The sequence below is a fragment of the Poecile atricapillus genome, chromosome 13 (assembly GCF_030490865.1).
Source record: "Poecile atricapillus isolate bPoeAtr1 chromosome 13, bPoeAtr1.hap1, whole genome shotgun sequence".
Classification (NCBI taxonomy): Eukaryota; Metazoa; Chordata; class Aves; order Passeriformes; family Paridae; genus Poecile; species Poecile atricapillus.
In genome coordinates, this window is record NC_081261.1 from 3,607,264 (window position 1) to 3,627,871 (window position 20,608).

The window sequence follows — 20,608 nt, forward strand, 5'->3', positions numbered from 1 at the left end:
CACACACCGGCCCCACACACCGGCCCCACACACCGGCCCCACCACCGGCCCCACCACTGGCCCATACACCGGCCCACACACCGGCCCCACACACCGGCCCCACACACCGGCCCCACCACCGGCCCCACACACCGGCCCCACACACCGGCCCCACACACCGGCCCATACACCGACCCCTGCCCCGCCACCATGAGCAGCCGCAGCACCCGGCCCAGGAGCCAACATAACAGACCAGACCAAAGGCGAAGTTCGGGCGCGGAGGAGCGGAACAGCGAGTACGTGACCGGTGAGCGGCTCCTGCTTTGTGGAGACTGCTGTGGGGCCGGGGATGGGATCCCCAGATCCTCAGGCTGTTACAGGGGAGAGACATCAGCCTCTGGCCTCTTGCAGGTTTAGGGGCCCTTCTCCTTCCACTGCCCCCGTGCTCGGCCCGATGACCGTGATGGGGCAGAGCTGCCTCCTCCACGACCGCAGAGGCAGTGTGAAGATACTGCACAGGGACGAAAGTATGGACCCGTTAATGAGCATGGAGGTAGACACCAGGTGGGAGCAGAGCTGGGTACAGGCCCCCCAGCCCCACTGTGTGCCTGGGCAAGGGCAGGCGCTCGTCCCGTCCTGCAGACCAGAGCTCAGTGGGTGACACGCCACCTCCCTCCATGCAGGGTCTCAGTGAGCCCTCTGAGCCAGCGCCGTGATAGTTCCCTCACCACACCGGTAAGGCCCACTCCCGCTCCAGTCACTCCCTGCCCTTTGCCTCTGCACCTCTGCCCTAATGCACCATCCCCAGATACAACGAGCCCTGCGATCATTCAGCATTCCACTGGAGAGGCTGCACGTCATGAAGGGCCACATGATGCAGGACATGTGCAAGGGGCTGAGCCGTCAGACACATGCACAGGCCAAAGTGCGGATGCTGCCCACCTACATCTGCGCCACTCCCAATGGCACTGGTAAGGCAGCCCAGCCTGAGGATGAACTGTTCTACCGGCAGCCCTGCACACCTCACTGGAGTCAGCCCTAGGGGTGCTGGGGAGAGGTAAACCACTCTTGGATCAGTTATGGGGTCTGTAAGCTTCTCCTCTGCCACTTCCCAGTGAAGGGGCAGTAGCCAGAAGCTTATTCCCTTGGTCTCTCTGTGAGTCTCAGGTTCTCAGGAGCCTCCCCCACGAGTGAGTAACTGTCCCTGGGACAAGGCAAGGAACAGATTTTAGGAGACCTGCCACAGGGAAAGTCTCTGCCTGACACTGCCTCTGTTCCCCCATAGAGAAGGGAAACTTTCTGGTGGTGGAGCTGTGCCAGAACCAGATTCGGACCCTGTTGGTGACCCTCTACGGAGATGGAAACATGAGCCCCCAGATGATGTACAAGATCTTTGACATGCCACAGGGCATCATGCAGGGCGAGGGGGAAGCGGTATGAGGAGGCCGTGGCAAAGGGTGGCTGGTGCTGGAGCTCCAGGCTGCCTTCCACAGCCTGGGTACTGGATAAAGCAAGCAGCCCTTACCCCCAATCATGACTTTGCAGCTCTTTGACTTCATTGCACAATGTGTGTCCCAGTTCCTGACCGAGACCATCAGCCCTGATGCCGCTCAATCTGAGGAACGCCAAAGCCTCCCCTTGGGCTTTGTGTTCCCCTTCAGCTGCCGGCAGACACAGCTGGACAAGGTGAGGGGGAGAGCCCTGTCCCAGGCTGTGACTACAGCACAGCAGCAGTGGGGAGAGGAACCATCCTGGTGCCAATGGCTCTGCCTCATGCTCTCCACAGGCAGAACTCCTTTCCTGGTCCAAGGGCTTCAGCTGCAGTGGTGTGGTGGGGAAGGACGTGGTGCAGCTGCTGCAGGCAGCCATCAATAAGCAGGAGGTGGGGGCCAATGGGACAGAAGGCCATTGGCTGTCCCCGTTTAGGGGCTGGAAATCCTCTCAATTTACCCCTCGCCAGCTCTGCCACGTAGACGTTGTTGCCCTGATGAATGACACTGTGGGCACCATGATGACCTGCAGCACAGAGGGGAGACCCTGTGAGATCGCCATGGTTGCAGGTGAGACTTGGGCACCCCACGTGCCATGGCAGTGGGTGCTGGGGGCCGTGCTGGTGCTCAGCCCCATCACTCTCGCAGACAAGGGCTCCAACTGTTGCTTCATGGCTGAGGCACACCTGGTGGAAACAACAGACGAGACCAGCGGGAGGATGTGTGTCAACACTGAGTGGGGCTGCTTTGGGGATGATGGCACCCTGAATGACATCTTCACACCCTATGATGAAAGCGTGGATGAGGAATCTAACAACCCTGGGGAGAAGAGGTGCTCTGTCTCCCCCAGAAAGGACAGGCTCCCCATCTATCTCTGAGCATGTCAGGCCGCACCGACAGGAGCACATTTTCCCCTGAAATGCTCCTGGGTGCTCTTAAAGAGCCAAGGGGTGCTGCTAGGGAGGCATGATCGACTCACGTGTGGGCTCAAACCCACGCAGGTTTGAGAAGATGGTGGGCAGCCTGTACCTGGGGGAGATTATCCGGCACGCACTGATTGCCCTGAGTGCTGAGAAAGCTGTCTTCACTGGGACTGATGTTGGTGTCCTAAAGGAAAAGGGAGTGTTCACAATGCAGCATGTTCTGGAGATCGTCAAGTGAGTGTCTGAGGCCCAGGAGCTGCCATGGGTGGGAGGATGGGGCGTGACTGATGGGTGTTCCTGGCTGCAAACTGGTGGACCTGCAGATGCTGCAAGGCTGTGATCTATCTGCCTTCTAGCAACGAGGGGGGCATGACTGCCGTGAAGAGGGTTCTGGAGGTTCTGGGGCTGCAGCCAAGCGAGCGAGACTGCGGCCGGGTGCAGCAGATCTGCCGGGCAGTGGTGGGGCGTGCTGCCACACTCCACGCCACCGGGCTGTCTGCCATCCTCAGCTACATGTGCCAGACCCGGGAGATGGAGATGCTGCCGGTCAACGTAGGGTTAGAAGGAGAATTGTGCACAGGCTACTTCAGGTGATGAGGAACACAGAGCTCCCAGTGGGGTGCTCCACCAATGGAATGCCTCACACCCAGCCCATGCTTTCTTCTTCATCCTCGGCAGGTTTGAGGAGATCCTGATGAATGTGTCAAAGCTACTGGCTCCTGAGTGCATGCCTACCTTCCTGGCCTCGAGAGATGGCTCTGGGCGGGGGGCAGCCATGGTGACAGCAGTGGCTTTGCGCCTGGCAGCCCAGCGCCGTGAGGTGGACGAGGTGCTGGCCCCACTACGGCTCAGTCACGCTGACCTGCAGAAAGTCCAAGCACTGATGAGGGAGGAGATGGAGCGGGGCCTGTGTAAGGAGACCAATGCCAGTGCCTCTGTCCGCATGCTGCCCACCTACGTTTCTCACACACCCGATGGCACTGGTAAGGGACAGGGACACTGGGAATGGGGTGCTGAGGAAGCCATGGCCCTGCTAATGCACCGTGCTGGCTCTCCACAGAGCAAGGCGACTTTCTGGCGCTGGACCTGGGGGGGACCAATTTCCGTGTGCTGGTGGTGCGTGTGACAGAGGAGGGCATCAGCATGGCCAGCGAGATCTATGTCATCCCTGTTGCCATTATGCAGGGCACCGGCAACGAGGTGAGGCTGAGGACCTGTGACCAGGGGCTGGGGTGAGGGGGTGGGCATTGCCTCCCTGCTTGCTCTCCATGGGGCGATGATGGGGCTGGGAGAGGCCTCCCAGCATTGCTCCAGCTTCGGCCATGCTGACCACAGCCATTATCCACAGCTCTTTGACCACATCATTGACTGCATCATGGACTTCCAGATGAAGCAGAACCTGGTGACAGAGAGGCTGCCTCTCGGCTTCACCTTCTCCTTTCCCTGCCAACAAGTGGGCCTGGATAAGGTGAGGGAGTGGCTCCAGCACCAGGACGGTGGGAAAGACCCCAGGATGTGGTGCAAGGCAGCTGCCCTGGCCCCTGCTCCTGCCACTCTTGCAGGCACTGCTGCTGACCTGGACCAAAGGCTTCAGCGCCTCAGGCTGTGTGGGACAGGACGTTGTCCAGCTGCTGCGGGACGCTGCCCAGCGCAAACAGGTAGGGAGTGTCTGGTGGCCTGTCCCTGTCCCCAGGGTACACCTTGTATCCCAGCAGTGTCAGCCCCAGGAGCTGCCTGGGTGCCACTAGACCACGTGTCCCCATCTCCTGCTTGGCAGCACTTAGGGATGCAGGTGGTGGCTCTGGTCAACGACACGGTGGGAACCATGATGGCCTGTGGTTATGATGACCCCAAATGTGAAATTGGCCTCATTGTGGGTGAGGAGCACCTCTGCATCCAGGAGGTCCCCCATCTCCCCACCACCCCTCTACCCCATGTGGCATGGCCACATGCCTCTGCCAGAACTGTGATGGGGGTGACACCAGCATGGGGCCTGCAGGGACAGGGACCAACGCCTGTTACATGGAGGAGATGAAGAACGTGGGCACTGTGGAGGGGGACCAGGGCCGCATGTGCATCAACATGGAGTGGGGGGCCTTTGGGGACAACGGCTGCCTAGACCACATCTTCACCCACTTCGACAGGGTGGTGGACGAAACCACCATCAACCCAGGCAAGCAGAGGTGGGTGAGGGCCCAGGCGCAGAGGGGGCTGGGAGTGGGTGTCTGTGCCTAGCTGAGGCTGTGTCCTGCGTAGGTTTGAGAAGCTCATCAGTGGCATGTACCTGGGCGAGATCGTGCGTCAGATCCTGTTGGTAATGACAGAGAAACAGCTCTTGTTCCAAGGCAAACCCTCCCCCAAGCTCCAGACCAAGGACATCTTCCAGACCAAGTTCCTCTCTACCATCGAGCTGTGAGTGTTGGACTCCCATGGGTTCCCTGAACCAGGGGTGGGGATATCAGAACCTCAGGAGAGGGGCACAGGCAGAGTGATGCTTAAGGGATGGGAACAGTGATGGGGACAGGGACTCTGCCGCTAACAGTGGCACTGGTCCGGAGCAGCAACGGGCTGGCCCTGCGGCAGATACGGGCCATCCTGACCGAACTGGAGCTCGATGCCAGCTTTGAGGACAGCGTGCTGATGCGGGAGGTGTGCCAGGCCGTGTCCCTGCGGGCAGCCCAGCTCTGTGCTGCTGGCTTGGCTGCTGTGGTGGAGAAGATGCGGGAGAATCGGGGCCTGGAACAGCTGTCTGTCACTGTTGGGGTGGATGGCACCTTGTACAAGCTGCACCCATGGTGAGTGGGACCAGGAGTGGCAGGAACCCATGGGGCATCCCTGCCCTATGAAAGGGTCTGTAGTGGGAGGCATGGTGTGCATAGGGTGGGAGCATCAGTCCTCACCCTCCCCTCCTGTCCTGCCTAGCTTCTCCCAAAACCTCCAGAAGACACTGAAGGACCTGGCGCCCAACTGCAACGTGTCCTTCCTGCTATCAGAGGATGGCTCGGGGAAAGGGGCCGCGCTTGTGGCAGCTGTGGCCAGTCGCAATGCCAACGCCATGGAATAGCCAGCACCTCAATAAAGCTCTTTGGTCTGCGCCTCCAACCTCTGGGGGGGATCATGAGGGCCGTGGGGCAGCGCATGGCCGGGCACAGCCCCACGTAGCAATATATATCGAATTTATTTACATTCACGTCCGGCAGACCCCCCGCCCGCGGCACCGCTATGTACATAAGGCCAAGTGTAAATACTTGAATGCACTTAATACAGAATTAAAAAAACGGGCTTTACACAACACGGCACGGGGCCCGGGGCCGCCCGGCCCCACACGCAGACAGCACGACGGCACCGCACGCACGACGCACACCCAGTGCCCCCCAGTCCCCCCACCATGGGGCTCTGGGACCCCCAGGGCTGGGCTGAGTCCCGCCGCCACAGTGCTGGAGGGGCCTGACTGCCATGGGGCAGATGCATCCTGCCCTCCCAAGGGGGCCAGGCAGCTCTCCTCGTGTGCTGTGGGGCAGTAGGAGCCTGGTGGGCCAGCCAGGGCCCCGCTTAGCCCCATGGAGGTGGTCTCCTGGGCCACAGCCCCTGCTGTGCCACGCTCAGCACTCAGCCTCGGAGAAGAGGGCACCGTCCTGCTTGCCGACCTCAGCCACGGCGGCAGCCAGCTGGGAGAGGTTGCCATTGGGGAAGTGTCGCGCTTCCCACAAGTTGAGGATCATGGCTGTGGGGCTGGCCTTCGAGGCGAAGAAGCTGAGATGGCTGGAAGGGGACAGAGGGACCATGTCAGGGCAAAGAGATGGCTCCACATCCCATTACAAGCCCCGTGCTAGCCTCACCTTGTACAGCAGCCCTCTCCCAGGATCCCACAGCATTCCAGCATCCATCCATAGGTGCAGGATGAGGCCAGAACCCCTGCTCCCATCCACCATGCCACCCCATCCCCCAGCACTGCCCTCAGTCTGCATTACCTGTCAAGGTTGAGTTTTTGTGCCAGTGTCCTCCAGTCGGCTCCCCGTGTGCCTGGCGGGTCCAGGCTGCTGATGATCTTTTGGCGGATGAGGAAGGGGATCTTGAAGGCACTGGGGCCCACCAGAGCTGGGGTGCCCACCTCGTCGGGGACCAGCCAGTCTGAAAACCTTGTGTCCTAGGGGAGAGCACAAGCAGCGTGGAAAGGGCTGTGAGGCAATCCTATGGCCACCCCCAGAAGTGGCCCAGTCCTGCCCTCACCTTGGCGATGTTGAAGTTGACGGTGAAGCTCTGCCCGTCTCCCTCCACCTGCCAGACCCAGATCTTGCAGGCCAGCTCACAGGTGCTGGTGCTCAGGCGCTCCAGGGTGAAGGTGCAGTGCAGGAAGGGCTGCAGCCCGCTCCAGATGTGATAGAAGGGTATCTCCTGCAGCGGGGTGACAGAGCTGGGGGTGTCAGAGAGGCAGAGACACCTCCCTACACCTTTATCCCCATCCCCACACACCAACCGGACTCCTCACCTGGTAGCTGGCGAGGAGCTTGCTCTTCCAGAGGGAGCTGGGCATATCGTGGATGGAGAGGCGCAGGTTGTGGTAGCTGTCCTTGAAGTGCAGCACCCGGGGGGCTCCGATCAGCTGCCCTCCCAGCTGCTTCTCCAGCTGGATCACCTCCTGCCAGCACAAGCAGCAGTCAGGCAGGAGATGCCGCACACCAGGAGCACAGCTCTCGCTCCAAGCCGGGATGGGCAGGCTGGGGACCCCGGTACCTTGAGGACGTCCTGGGTGTCACTGAGGCAGTAGACTCGGATGTTGTACTCGAGCGAGGGGCAGGCGGCCGGCGCGAACAGGACCAGCTTGAGGCGCTTGGAGGCCGCCATGCTGAGGGACTCCCCAACCAGGGCAAAGCGCCCCAGCTGCTCTGTGAACACGTAGCAAGCCTGCGCTTCCAGCTGGCAGTAGTACAGCTCCGTGCACGGCTCAGCGCCCAGCTGCAGCACGTCCTGCGGCACCCAGGCAGAGATGCACCTCAGCCGTGGCTGTCCCTCCTCCATCCCTGAAAGCCCTCACCCCTGCTCACCTCCCACGTGCCCTCACACGACTGCTTCTTCAGCCGGATGCTCCAGTTCTCAGCGCTGGCTTCCACGCAGTGCCCCATGGTCAGGATGGCGGGGCGGGTGAGGAGAACGCCAGGGGGGCCACAGCTGACGATGGGGCTCAGCAGCGTCTGGCAGCCAGCCAGGGGCAGCCTGGGGCAGCAATGGGGGCAGCTGAGTCAGGACAGAACCCACTCCAACAGCCCTGTGCCCCGACAGCCCCAGCACCTACCTCACCTCCTCCTGCTTGTGCAGGGTCAGGTAGACCTCATATATCTTCCCCCGTGGGATGGCATCGGGTGGGATGAGCAGACTGATCCCTGGGTGGGAATGGGGGTGCAGGCAGGGGGTGAGTCCCACGAGGACCCTGCCTGGCCTGGGCAGTGCTCTGGAATCCCCACCCCGCTGTACCTGTGTTTGGGATCATGAGCCGGCCCCCCAAGAAGTTGAAGGTGCCGTAGGCCATGTTGTTGGTGCCACGGGGCAGGGAGCGAAAGTAGCTCTGTGTGGAGAGCCGGGCCACGAAGTCAGCACCCTCGGCGGCGGGCGAGCTGTGGTGCAGCGTGTGCCGTCCAGCACCCAGCGGGCTCAGCAGGTGCCCATTGGGCAGCTGGAGCTTGGCAGGGCCGTCCTGGCGCGGGCAGAGCGAGCCCTGGTAGGTCATGGTGGTGGTGCTGAGGTCTGGCTGGATGGTGAGCAGGCTGGGGTTGTCTGCGGCACAGAGCAAGCGACCGTGGCGCCACGGCAAGGCAGAAACAGGGGGTCCCCACCAGTGGTGTACGGGCACAGTCAGCTTGAAAGGGCATGGGACACACAGTCCCTGCCCCATAGTGAGGTCCTCATAGGGCACGGCCACCACCCTGGGGATCTGACCCTATGTGGCATAAAGCACTGATCCCACAGTCAGGGACTCTTAAGATACAGAGTCCTTGTCCCTAACTCAGGGATCCCATAAGGCAAAGAATCAGCTCAAGACCAGGGACCCCACAGGGCACAGAACCCCACCCAGGGATGCCCTGTAGCAGACAGCCCCAGCCCAGAGACCCCCCTGGCAGGTATGGCCACCTGCAGGTCCAAGGGACACCATGTCCCAGTGTGGGTGCACTGTCCCTGCAACACTCACTCACCAGCCTTGCTGGGTTTGATGCTGACGGGCTGGAAGCCGGCGGTGAGGATGGAGGAATCGGCCACATCAGCGTCCAGGCCCCCCTTCTTGCGGCAGTACACCAGCACCCCCACCAGCAGCAGCAGCACCAGGCACACGGCCACGGCCACCAGCCCCACGTACAGTGCTACGTCTTCTGCACCGGAGGCGGCTGTGTGGGGCAGGGCATCAGCACACATGGTCACCCCCCAGTCTCCTCTTCCAGGGGACAACCCTGCCATCCCCACCATGCTCACCGTGGCTGCAGAGCTCCGAGGTGCAGTTGCGGGTGTCCAGCTCGGGGCCATGACAATCCCGGCCTCCGTTGCGTGGCGCTGGCTCCGAGCACTCGCGGCTGCGCCAGTGGGTGCATTCGGCCCCGCACTCCGACCATTTGCTCCACTCCGACCACGCACCATCCACTGCAGGCACAGCTTGGGGTCAGCGCCCTGCTGCCACCCTCCTTCCCTGCCCCGGGCCCGGCAGAGACGGACACACAGGGGAATTGGAGGACAAAACATCTGGTGGGGACAGGGAATGCGATGGGCGCAGTGGGGAGTGCAGCATTGGCACGACGGGGGCGGTGGCGGTGCCCCGAGCAGGGCAGGTACCTGGGCAGAGGGTGGTGCAGGCGGTTTTCTGAACATTTTGGCCCTCACAGAAAGCACCCCCATTGAGGGGTGTGGGGTTGGTGCATGTCCGGCTCCGCTTCTGCCAGCCCCTTCCACAGCTGGTGCTGCAGCCTGACCACTGTGTCCACGTTGACCAGCCGCCGTTCACTGGGTGGAGAGGGACCCGTCAGCACCCTGCCGCTAAGGGGACGCAGGGAGGGACAGGACAGGGAGAGTGACACCAGGGCAGTGTGGTGGGGACTGGTGTGGAGGGGCCGTACCGTACACAGTGATGGCAGCAGAGGCGCTGCGGCGACGGGCCACGATGTTTTTAGCCACGCAGGTGTAGTTGGCCGTGTCAGCCAGGCGGGCCTGGCGCAGCACCAGGCTGTGCTCTGGTGTCACATAGACGTTGGCATCCAGTGCCGGGTCCACCAGCTCCTCATTGCGCAGCCACTCCACCTGTAGGGCACAGGGACATCACTGGGTGCCTGCCTGGGATCACACACATCATGGCCCTGGGCGAGGGGCATCCTCAGCCGCATCCCGTCCTGGCCAGCTGCAGGGACCCACCTCGGCGGGGGGGATGCCCTCGGGAGGGCGGCATGGCAGCACGATGCCCTGCTCAATGGAGACCTCCCTGGCTGTCGGCTCCTGCTCGAAGTTCTTCCGCAGATCTGGGGAGGCACAGGAGTGAGATGGGGGCCGGGACCAGCACCCCACACTCTGTTCAGACACCTGCAGACACTCACAGGCGATGCGCACGAAGGCCTTCTGGCTCTTGGTGGTGCCGGAGGAGCTCCAGGCCACGCACTGGCACCAGTACTCCTCCAGCCCAAAGATCTTCTCCACTTGCTGGCGGGTGACCTCGATGCGCACTTCCATCACTGGCAGCCCTGGGACCGGAGAGCAGCACGTCACACTGGCATGCGGGGAGCTGTCACGCTGTCCCCAGCCCCAGGCAAGCCCCGCCAATAGTGGCACACGTGGCTTCCCTGGAGTGGGACTGGCACCGCCCCTCCTGCCAGCGCTCACCAGTGCTGCGGTCGGTGCTGTGCTGCGTAACGTGGTCACCTTGGTGCACCCACTCGCCATTGCACTTGAAGTAGATCTGGGTGGCAGGGGTGGCACGGCAGGCCAGGCTCACTGCCTTGTTCTTCACAATGTAGACATCCTCCGGCTCCAGCTGGAAGTGCGGCAGCAGGTCCGAGGATGCACCAGATGCCGGGTTGGCAACAGTCGCGCTTTGCTGAGCACCTGTGGGGAGATGGGGCTCGGCCACCTCCACGTGCCCTGGCCGGGACATCGCCCACACCAGCACAGCCACATGACAGTGGTCCTTTGCCTCCCCACTGTCCCCTCCAGCAGCAGTGCGGCAGCCCTCTCCCACCCTGCCATCCATCAGGGAAAGCAGCCACGCAGTGGCTGCGCCCGCTGAACCCTTGCCGATCCCTCATGTCCACACTTAGCACTAATGAAAAGGAAATGTAGTGTGACCAACAAGGGCCATCGCTCACGCCTCCGGGGCGCCTGCCACCCCCTTCTCCAGCACGCTGTGAGGCACTGACCAGGGGCCACATGCTGCCCTCCTGCACCCCAGAGTGGCACAGGGATGCTGGACAAGTGGGGGTGACGCTGCAGGGCAGCACAGCAGTGTTCCCCGTCCTGCGCCACTGACACCCACGCTCACACGGCACATGGGGGCTGGCTGTCCCCAACGCGGTGAGGATGTGCTGCACACACCAGCGTGGTGAGGATGGCTCCGTGCTGCACACACATGCCCCCATGGGGACAGCAGTACTGGGGACATGACACATGGCACAGTCCCACGATATCCATGTCCCCCAGTCCAGACAAAGCCAGGTGCCTCTTCTCCCCCCACCCCCCCGGTGCCTGCTGCAGGAAGAGTTAATAAACCAGGGCCCTAAATAAGCATTTGATTAACAAACGATAAAATAGCGATTGTGTCACTGAATGAAGCTGTAATTGCTGCTGCTAATTGGCTGGTTAGGATTTAATAAGCAATTAAACGGGATGGAATGCGCAGTAATTAAGTGCCTTCGTTTGGCAACTACCAGCCACTCCCCATGTGCCCATGGGACCCCACTGCCTGTGCCCACCCCGGCTGGCTCTCGCCTGGCACGGCCGCCTGCGTGACGGGAACGCGAGCGACACGGGGGTCCCTTGAGTCCTGCCTGAGTCCCCCAGGGAGGCTCCAGGCCCTGTTGCCCCCCCAAGCTGGCTCAGGCCCCTCGGAGCCGGGGAATGGGTGCCGAGGAACCCGCCGCGATGCCCGCCGGGACGGGCAAGGTGCGGCAGCTAATTTACGCGGGGAAGATAAACGGCGACCATAACACGCCGGTTATTACCCCATCAGCACTTTTACAATGTCACTGGCAATTAATTTAATTAAAACTCCTGTCGGGGATATGCAGGCATTTCATATTTCACTGGTTTAACGACCCCCCCCAGCCGCAGCCTGGGGCCGGCCCGGGGGTCACGGCACGGACAAGCGCTGCGGTCCCCGGCGCGGTGCTGTCCCTGTGCCGGCTGCGGCACAGCTCGCCGCATCACCCGCGGGTCCCACCGCTGTGCCTGCTGCTCGGGCACTCCGGGTGCCCGCACTGCACTACCCGAGCTGGCACGTGGGCTCTGGGTAAATAAACCAAATTTATTTATGAAATGCCATGTTTGCTGCCGCACAGCATCGCGGCTGCCTCCCGCCCGGGCGGCTGTGGCAGACGCGCCGTGTGAACTGTGCTGCGGGACCAGCTTTTTAATCACACGTGAAATGAGTACAGCGATTGCCGAGCTGCGCGTCTATCCATCAAAGCTGAGTGGAGGGGTGCAGGAAGCCTGGGACCAGCAGCAGGGCATGGAGGAGGCAGGATGGGTATGGAGCCCCCCCAGCTGCCCATCGAGCGGGATGCTGGGTGAGGGGAGCATGGACAGCAAACAGAGCTGGGGACGTGCAGCGTGTGCCCAGCCCTGCATATCCTGCTGCTGAGCACTGTGCCAGGCACCATCGAGGCTCTGCGCTGTGGTGTGGGCATGGATGGAGCCAGGAGGCGCAGCCAGGAGGCTGGAGCTGACCTTGAGCCCCGCAAGGGAGCAGGGGGACTGTGGTCTGGGTGCCCCATACACCAGACACCCCCTTCATGATGAGTACCCGACACACCGCGGGCTCTGCACGCGCTACGAGCCCCCCACGCACCCTGCGACCATCCAATGGACCCTGGCCACACCACGCATCCCAGTTACGCCACACACCTCGGGGATCTCACGCGCTGTGGATGCCGCACACTCCGCGGGCACCTCACATCCCATGGGCGCCCCACGCTCTGCAGCCACCTCCACGCGCTGCGGGCCCCCCGTGTCCTGCGGGCCGCCCCACGGCGCAGAACCCCCACCCGTGGGTGCGGGCACAGCGTGGGCGCCCTGTGGGCAGCGGCCCCCCACGTGGCGCGTGCCGGCTCCCGCATCCGCCTCGCGCTCACCTGCCGCTGCGTTGCCATGGAAACAGGCGAGATGCTTATGTCACCTTGGCAAAGGGAACCGGGGAACTTCGGCGGGGACGGGGAACAAGCGGACGGGGTGGGGGAGCGCTGGGTTCCACACAGCCCTCGCCCACCCCACCCACCCCCCCTCCCACCGTGGCAGGGCACAGCCTCGGCCGCTCTGCCTGCAGCTAAAGAGGTGGTTGAGAGCACAGTTTGCTCCAGCGCCGATAAATCTCAGCCAGTAAAGTCGGTGCATTAAGCAGGGCTTTAATATCAATTATCCCCCCCCAAACACGTGGGTTAATGAGTGGTGCCTGAGGGAGGGGAAGGGTGGTGGGCTCGGGAACAAGTCTGTGACACCCACCTCAGGGTGCAGAGGGGATGGGGACACCCCGCAGTGAGCTCTGGCCAGCTGTCCCTGCTTCATCGCAGCACTGGGGGACCCCCAGCTGCTCCTGCCCCCCATGTACAGAGCTCCCCCTGTTCCCTGCCACCCCAGGTGGTCACACAGACTCTCGCCGTAGCACCTGGGCCCCTCAGCAGCAGAAACACCAGGTGTACTGGTGGTAATTGTCAAGGAGGGACCGCAGGACACTGCACTGTCCAGTTTGGGGGGGGTGGGGGGATCATTTACAGAACACACCAGGTTCCAGTGGGTGCCCCAGTATGGTCCCTCTGGTCCTCAAGGGGCTGATCCTGCCTGGGTGACGGTGCCAAAGTCCCCAGTGGTGCCAGGAGCAGCCCGGTGGGTGCCTCTCTGTCTGCCGCGGGGAGACACTGAGAAGGTCAGCGTGTTCTTGGCGAGGAGAGGCTGCCCGCCGGTGGCTGCAGCAGCGCCAGCCCCGGCACGGCCGGAGGGTGCCCACGCTGCACAGCTGCCCCCGGGAGGGAGCAAGTGGCTGCCTGCAGTGGGACAGCGCTCCAGTGGCACGGGTCTGTCTGAACGCTGCTGCCCACCACATCAGCCACCCCCGATGGGGCATCCCACCCCATCCTCCCTCTGCCCCCACCCCATCCTCCCTCTGCCCCCACCCCCTGCATGCTCCCCTGCCTCCTGCTGCCACTCTGGGGGTCCCCACAGCAGCGTGGGGACCTCAATGCTACCACCTGCCTCCACCGCTGTGACCCTCTGTGGACCTCCCCGAATCCCCGTGGGCTTTGCAGCCGGCAGATTCGCTCCCAGCTGGTGCCCCATCCATCGTGTCCGTGCCAGGCCTGGCACACCATTAATATGAAAGATTTCCTCGCACTTTGCCGACGCTCGGCACAGGTAATTAAAGCCATAATTGCTGCTGATTGCTCCGGCCTTAACGAGGGAAGGGTGGGCATCAGGGGGAGGGCAGAGGTTGCCCATCTGTTCCCAGGGGAGCCGGGTGGTGCCAACCCTGCACGCAGGGGTCCCCGTCGCTGGCACTTTGCTCTCTGCAGGGTGCAGAGAAGGGAACTGGCACATCTCACCACAATCAAAAAGCTCGTCTGAGGCTTTGAGCTGGGTACCATCCTGCTGGGAGAGGCTGGCTCTGAGCCACCATGAGCTGGTTGTTGTCTCTGGGAGACACCCCAGTCATGGGCCACACCATTGCCCAGCACTGCCCAGCTGCTCCGAGCCTCACCTGGGGCATCAGGACATCGGCAAGTGCTTCCCTTGCACCCACCTCTCCACCCCACGCAGTCCCACGGCAACGCCAGGCGGGTGCCAGTGCCAGCCCCGGCTGGGCAGAGAGCCAGCAGGGTCGGATGCCAACGCTGGGCAGCAGGACTGGCTCCTGGCCAGCCTGGCACGTGCTGAGCACTGGGGACGATGCGACTATGGGCACACGATGCCAATGCGGCCTCCACGCTCCAATGGGCACCGTGTCCCCGGGGTGCCCCCGCCTGCCCTGGGACCGTGTCCCCAATTTTCTGGCATGTCCCCACAAGCTGGCCGTTGTCCGGGCCCCTCAGGCGTGTGGCCCACGTGTGCCAGCCCTAAGGCCACTGGGGGAGGCTGGGTGGAGGTGCCTGTCTCCCGGTGAATGCCTGGCAGCGTCTGGGCGCTGATGAAGCGAGTGCTGCTTGTGAATGAATTAGGCGGGTTTGCATGACAATGGAGCTGCCTAATTACGGATTTGAGCTGATACTGCTCTCCCCATTACATGCTATTAGCATGTGCCAGGGCGGGCAGGGCTCCCAGCGCCCGCCCAGGGCTGCACGCCCCGGCTGTGCCCGCACATGACCTACGCTGCACCGTGCCCGGGGTCTGAGCACAATGGTGCCAGTGCCACCAAAGACAGCCGGGGGTGGCAGCCACTCCCAGGGACTCCGCCAGTTTGAGGGCTACCAGCCCCGGCATCCAGTGCTGGGCGTTCTTCCCCAGGCACACACAGAGCCGGGGCTGAGAGGGGATGTGTTCCCGACCAGCTCTGGGAGCTGAAGAGCCCTACAGACCCCAGACACTCTGTGCCGGCAAGGACTCGTGCCAAGACCTGCCAGCCCCTCTCGGCAGCACGGCATGGGGAAGGGGTCCGTGCTCAGTGGACGATGAGGGGGTGTCCCAGCCCAGTCTAGGACTGGGATGGTGGGGGACACAAGACTGGCCCAGTGCAGCGTGTGGGAGCTGTTGCTCGGGTCTCGATCCTGGGAAGCCAAGTGGGTTTCCTGGATGTCCTTTAACTGACAGTGAGAAGTAAAAGCTCTGGCCAAGCCCTGGCCCCACTGGGAGGAGTGTCAAGGTCATCATCCCTTCATCCTCAGTCCTTCATCCCACCAGAACAGGCAGGAGACAACAGTCCCAGGTGCCAGGGTCCACCCCACAGTTTCTCCCCTCTCACCCACGGATGTCACCCAGTGGTGATGGCAGCCCTGGTACCTCACAGCCCTATGGCAGCAAGGGCTGGCTGAGGTAATTGGGACTCGAGAACCCCATCCTGCAAGAGCCCTGGCAGAACAGGGTCTGGGGGCCCATGGGGAGCAACCTGCCTGACAACCCCCCGGGAGCAGCACCCAAAGAGCAGGCAGACAACAGAGACAAGGGACTGACTGGATAAGGACAGGGTCCCAGTGTGCCCAGCCTGGAGCCAGCCCATCTCAGCCTTCCCACGGGCAGACATGCAATACACGGACCAGCGACTGTCCTGATCCACCAGAGCAGTGCTGGCATGGAGGGTGCACCCCTGGGCACAGGGAAGGGGGGATAGAGGGATATGCACAGCACTCATTCCCAATGCCAACATCCCCCGGGCACCGGCATCACTAACAGGGCGGGTCCCGTGTGCTGCTGGCCACCCGGGTGCCCACAGTGACTCCGGGGGTGCCCAGCCCCTGGTGGCACCGTCAGCATCTCGGTTGCCTCCTGCAATCACCTGCCAGGCTCCGCACGGTTTGATGTAGTGCCAGCCCCGCGTGGCACTGAGCCAGAACAAACAGCCCTGGGCAGGCTGCGTCTGCCGCGTGCTCGTGCTGACAGCCGGCACGGCATCTTCCCGGTGCCCGGCACACGCCAGCCCTGCCTGCCACCCTGCACTCCTGCTCGCCCCACGGAGCCACCAGTGCCCAGCCAGGCGCAGGTTGTGGGGTGCTGTATGAATCAACGACCTGGGGTGCCCGGGGTGCCAGGCTGTGGGGCATCAGGCTGTGGAGTGCAGCGGCTGGGGACTGTTTGCTGGAGCCTGGCAGCCCAGTGAAGTCAGCAGCACAGTGGCTCCTGCACGGTTAGAGCAGAGTCTGTGGCCCCGACCAGAGGAGCTGGAGCAGGAGCTGCTGTGGGGCTGGGGCGGGAGATGTGCACTGGCACTGGCTGCAGCGATGCCAAGGGGAAGGCCCCACAGCTCAACTGGGCCGGGGCAGCTCTTGGGAAGGACCCTGCCCTTCCACCTCCAGAGCAGCAGCCGAGCAGGGCAGCCCCTCACCTTCGGAGCTCGCCCCTCACTGCTGCCCATGGGTGACCCCCAGTCCTCGCTGCTGCTCTCACCCTTCCCCTGCGGGCACCAGCGGGCGGGCAGCCCACAAGCAGGGATGCTGCTCCCACCAGCAGGCAGGACCCTTTGCCTGGACACCTGGGTTCGCTGTCCCCAGCCTGTGGCTTGACAACCCTGTTGAGGGGAGCTGTGCCATGCCACGCTGTGCCACGCTGTGCCATGCCTTGCCAAGCTGGAGCAGAGGCCCAGCCCTGCCCCATTGGTGCCAAGCAGTGGCTGCGCAGGTGACGGGGCTCAGCCGCTCCGCGGCCGGCTGTGAGCTGCCTGCCAAAGCGAGCCATGGGGACCAGCACCACACCACACTGCCCGAGCCGGTGCTGGCACCCCCGGGATCCTCACAGCTCCTGTCGCAGGGCTGGCATGGAGTGCCCTGGTGCACCCCCCTCCCGTCTGCCCCCCAGCTCCATCCATCCTCACAATTCCCACGGGCGCCGTGGGGACAGCCGTGGTCCATGCCCAGCTGAGGTTCGGTACCCACAGCACCCTCCATATAAGGTTCCCTGCACCCGAGGGGTGCCCACCCACCGCGCCGTCTCTGCAGCGTCCCCGTGCAGACGGGGCCATGCTGCGAACGCAGGGTCCCCGGGGATGCCAGACGGCTGTGGGGAGCACTGGGGCTGCAGCCCCTCTGGGCGTCTGCCGTGCCCACCAAGGCACTGAAGCCGCGCTAGGGGACACCTCCGCTGGCGGGTGGAGGGTCAGTGGGCCGGGACCCTCGGGCGCACAAGGGGAGTCCGTCGCCCCCCCGGACCCCCCGCAGAGCTCACGTCCAGCCTCGCGCAGCTCCCCGCCCCCAGCCTGGTCCTTTGTCTGCAGCCGCCACTTCCCGTCTGCCGTGACACCTGCGAGCGGCCGCCAGCCCCGGGCACTCACCGTACTCCCGGCCGCCGACCGCACGGACCGGCCGCCGGAGCGACCAAACCCCGGGGGTCCACCCGGCCGCTCCCGCTCCCGCCGGGTCCTGTCCGGAGGGACATTGCCGGGGACAGCCGTGCTCCGGACCGTCCGCGTCTGCAGCACCAGCGATACAGTCCCGCATACTCCCCGCGTCACGACCACCCACGCGCACCCCCGCGGCGTGACAGCACCCTCCGGGCTGTCCCCTCACCGCGGTCCCCCGCGTCCCGGCCAAGTGATGGCAGCGGCAGGAACGCTGTGCCAGCGGCAGGGGTGCCGTGCGTGGGGCAGGGACACCACGCGTGAGGCAGGTGCGCTGCGGACACCGCTGCCCGGCGCTGGTAGGGCCCCGGGAGAGCGGAGCCGTGGCGGGGAGCGCCAGCCTCCCCCAGTGCGGGCAGCGTCCGGGGCAGTGCCGGCGGGACACGCGTGTGCAACCACGCTTGGGCGAAGGGCGGGGGACGGCAGTGCCCGCCGTGGGGCGGGGGACACATCCCCGGTCCGGGAGGGCGCCCGACTAGCACCCGAACCTCCCACAGGCAGCGGGCATCCCGCACGGCGAACCAGCGGCCCCCGTCCCCGGGAGGACACCGGCGTCCCGCAGGACGCCCACCCACCGCCGCTCCCCGGGTGACCTTGCCCGGCGCCCAGTCCCGGTGCCGGGTCCCCCCCTCCCGCCCGGAGCGCGGTGACTCACCGGCGGCGGCGAGCAGGGCAGCGGCGAGCAGGGCACCGAGCGGCCCCGGCGCGGCGGCGGCAGCGGCGGCGGCGGCGGCGGGGGGGGCCCGGCGGCGGGGCGGCCGCGCACCCATGGCGCGCCCCGCGGAGCGCTGCGGGGCGAGGGAGCAGGGCGGGCCGCGCTCCGCGCCGCCCTCAGCGGGCCATGGCGCCCCCGCCACCGCCACCGGCCCCGCCGCGGCTGCCGCCCGCCGCCGCGCCGCTCCGCTCCGCCCGGGCGCCGCCAATGCGGGGCGGGAGCGCGGACCCGCCCGCGGAAGGGACGGCGCAACAGCTGGGCGCGCCCCCGCCGCCGCCCCCCGCCCGCAACGCCGGCACCGCTCCCCCCGCCGGCACCGCACCCCCCGCCTCTGCACACACCCGGGCCGGCACGGGGGGTCCGCACCGTCCCCGAGCGCAGCGCAGCGCGGCTCCCCCGGTTTGCGTTTCCCCTGGGCACGGCGCATCCCCCGGCACGGCGTCACTCCCCATCTCCGGGACGCCCGCGGGCTCTGCACCCCCCGGGACACCCCCCCACCCCGGCAGCTCACATCTGCCAAGCGCCTCATCTCCCCTCCACACCCCACTCTACCCCAATCCCCTGCTGCACCGTCGGGTGATGCTCAGGGATGCTTCCCAGCCCAGCCTGACACCCCACGGGAAATGCCACAGAAGAGGGATCACAGTCTTGATGCAACGTGGGTTAACGGTGGGGCCCCACCTTATTGCCATACACGGCGGTCTGGCCTCAAGATACCCCATGTTCAGCCACACCAGCCTCTCCCAGGGCATGTGGCCACAGAATGTGTCCCCTTCCCTCTCTGTCCCCTCCCTGCACCCTGCCGGGGTGCCCACAAGCAGTGCTGCCGTCACCAGTGGGCAGTTGCAATGTGGACAAGGGGCAAAGGTCAAAAGGGGTTGAGGCTGTACTGGGGTGCCCGTGGTGCTCCCCAAGCCCTTTGGCAACCGGAGCCTGTGGCAGCCGTGCTGAGCAGCTCTGTCCCCAGCAGCAGGGGCTAGGTAGTGCCTCCCAGTGTCGTGCAGCAATAATTTCATTAGCGGCATCAGGAACAATTAACAACTGCTCTGATGCCTCCAAGAGCTGAAGCGCGTGTGAAGCCAGCGCAGCTCTCCCGGGTGGCACCAGCTGTGTCGTGGCCTCCCTCCACCCCAGCGCAATGCTGGCAGGGCCAGGCTGAGCCGAGCCCACCACCAGCACCGCTCTGGAACGAGGCCAGAGCCTTCTTCTGTCATCACACACCTCCCGGGACCTCCTGTGGAGTCCTGGACCAGCCGTGCACACAGGTAGGGCAGCGATTGTGGGGGTGACACCCGTGGGTGCCCATTTTCATCCCACCGTGCTGCCCCAGGCAGATCCACGAGCCCTGGGACATCTGCCTGGACATTGGTGGGGACCAGTGGCAGAGGAGACCCCCAGCCCCTGTGGGCAGAGCTCTGGCGCAGCAATAACAACCCTCCTTCAGGCTGGCTCGTTATTACTGATGGCATTTGCATGGAAACAGGATGTTTTTACTCCTTGCAGCTCCATCTGCTCCTGCTGAAGTCACCGCTCTGCACATGAGCTCCGGGGGGCTGCCATGGGAACCGGGGCGAGCTCCCCCGCAGCGCTGGGACCCCCAGCTCGGGCTCCCACAAGCCCCCCAGGCAAGCAGCAGGGCAGGGCAAGGTGGGGGTACCCAGTGCAGATGGCGCCTGAGGTGGGCACCCAGCACGGAGCTGCCCTGGGGCAGCGTGGTGGGGAGGGGGCTGGGGGTCCCAAGTGCGATGCCAGCCCCATCTGCTCCTTGCACCTCTCTCCCGGGATGGCTTCCAGCTCCTGCTCCTGGCACTGCGCCGGCAGTGCCAGCAACAACACTCCCACCCCCTGGGCACCCACTGCATCCTCCCTGTCTCGGTGCCCAGCCGGGGGTGCTGCTGCTGCCCAGTCCAGCCTCAGCTTCTCTCAGTTTCCCTCGCCGTGTTCTGGTGCTCCTTGGTGCCACGGAGGTGCCATGCCAAGGCTGTGTGCTGTCACTCTGCATGTCCCTCCTGTGCTGTGGGCCAGCACGGCTGGGTCATCAGTGGAGAAGTGGCAGGGTGTACTGACGAATGAATAAACTCTAATTAATACAGATTGGGGAGATCACTTTTAATTCCACTTGCTTTTCCTTTTACTGAGGAGAAACTGAAGGGATGGATGAGCCAGATCCTGCTCTGCAGCTGCCAGAGCCCTGAGTCCTGCTGCCAAGGGTCAGTGTCTGCCTGGCTCATGCCCATGGGGGCATCTGGGACCCCTGACCACCTGCCAGGGTGATGTGAGGGGCTGCAGC

The 20,608-nt window shown here is 64.3% G+C and overlaps 2 protein-coding genes across 4 annotated transcripts; one reads left to right on the forward strand and one right to left on the reverse strand.

Annotated features, from left to right (window-relative positions):
- Positions 1-232: 232 nt before the first annotated feature.
- On the forward strand, positions 233-5,524 carry HK3 (hexokinase 3). 2 transcript variants are annotated; one of them, XM_058848384.1, is made up of 20 exons: positions 233-286; positions 391-543; positions 663-714; positions 788-950; positions 1,265-1,413; positions 1,525-1,665; positions 1,766-1,861; positions 1,940-2,039; positions 2,118-2,301; positions 2,471-2,626; positions 2,749-2,982; positions 3,071-3,375; positions 3,453-3,592; positions 3,741-3,860; positions 3,955-4,050; positions 4,170-4,269; positions 4,392-4,575; positions 4,649-4,804; positions 4,954-5,187; positions 5,315-5,524. In XM_058848384.1, exons 2-20 carry the CDS (start codon positions 434-436, stop codon positions 5,454-5,456), a joined length of 2,862 nt encoding a protein of 953 aa, XP_058704367.1. In that variant the 5' UTR covers positions 233-286; positions 391-433; the 3' UTR covers positions 5,457-5,524. The 2 variants fall into 2 exon arrangements, with proteins under 2 accessions (XP_058704367.1, XP_058704368.1); XM_058848385.1 differs by lacking the exons at positions 233-286; positions 391-543; positions 663-714; ... (10 more) ...; positions 3,741-3,860; positions 3,955-4,050 and having other exon boundaries at positions 4,193-4,295.
- A 32-nt stretch (positions 5,525-5,556) lies between these two features.
- On the reverse strand, positions 5,557-18,447 carry UNC5A (unc-5 netrin receptor A). 2 transcript variants are annotated; one of them, XM_058848386.1, is made up of 16 exons: positions 18,259-18,392; positions 10,244-10,465; positions 9,961-10,104; positions 9,782-9,885; positions 9,490-9,670; positions 9,209-9,376; positions 8,855-9,019; positions 8,581-8,769; positions 7,865-8,164; positions 7,686-7,773; positions 7,438-7,606; positions 7,127-7,360; positions 6,882-7,031; positions 6,623-6,787; positions 6,364-6,539; positions 5,557-6,154 (listed from the first exon to the last, which is right to left on the reverse strand). In XM_058848386.1, exons 1-16 carry the CDS (start codon positions 18,371-18,373, stop codon positions 5,995-5,997), a joined length of 2,730 nt encoding a protein of 909 aa, XP_058704369.1. In that variant the 5' UTR covers positions 18,374-18,392; the 3' UTR covers positions 5,557-5,994. The 2 variants fall into 2 exon arrangements, with proteins under 2 accessions (XP_058704369.1, XP_058704370.1); XM_058848387.1 differs by lacking the exon at positions 9,209-9,376 and having other exon boundaries at positions 18,259-18,447.
- Positions 18,448-20,608: the final 2,161 nt, after the last annotated feature.

Coding starts and splice junctions, on each gene's coding strand:
- HK3 (XM_058848384.1), top strand. CDS start 434: ATGACCGTGATGGGGCAGAGCTGCCTCCTCCACGACCGCAGAGGCAGT. Junction 3,593..3,740: donor TGCAGGGCACCGGCAACGAG/GTGAGGCTGAGG, acceptor CATTATCCACAG/CTCTTTGACCACATCATTGA. Junction 4,576..4,648: donor ATCAACCCAGGCAAGCAGAG/GTGGGTGAGGGC, acceptor TGTCCTGCGTAG/GTTTGAGAAGCTCATCAGTG.
- UNC5A (XM_058848386.1), bottom strand. CDS start 18,373: ATGGGTGCGCGGCCGCCCCGCCGCCGGGCCCCCCCCGCCGCCGCCGCC. Junction 9,886..9,960: donor GGCCTTCGTGCGCATCGCCT/GTGAGTGTCTGC, acceptor GTGCCTCCCCAG/ATCTGCGGAAGAACTTCGAG. Junction 6,155..6,363: donor CAAAAACTCAACCTTGACAG/GTAATGCAGACT, acceptor GTCCCCTTCCAG/CCATCTCAGCTTCTTCGCCT.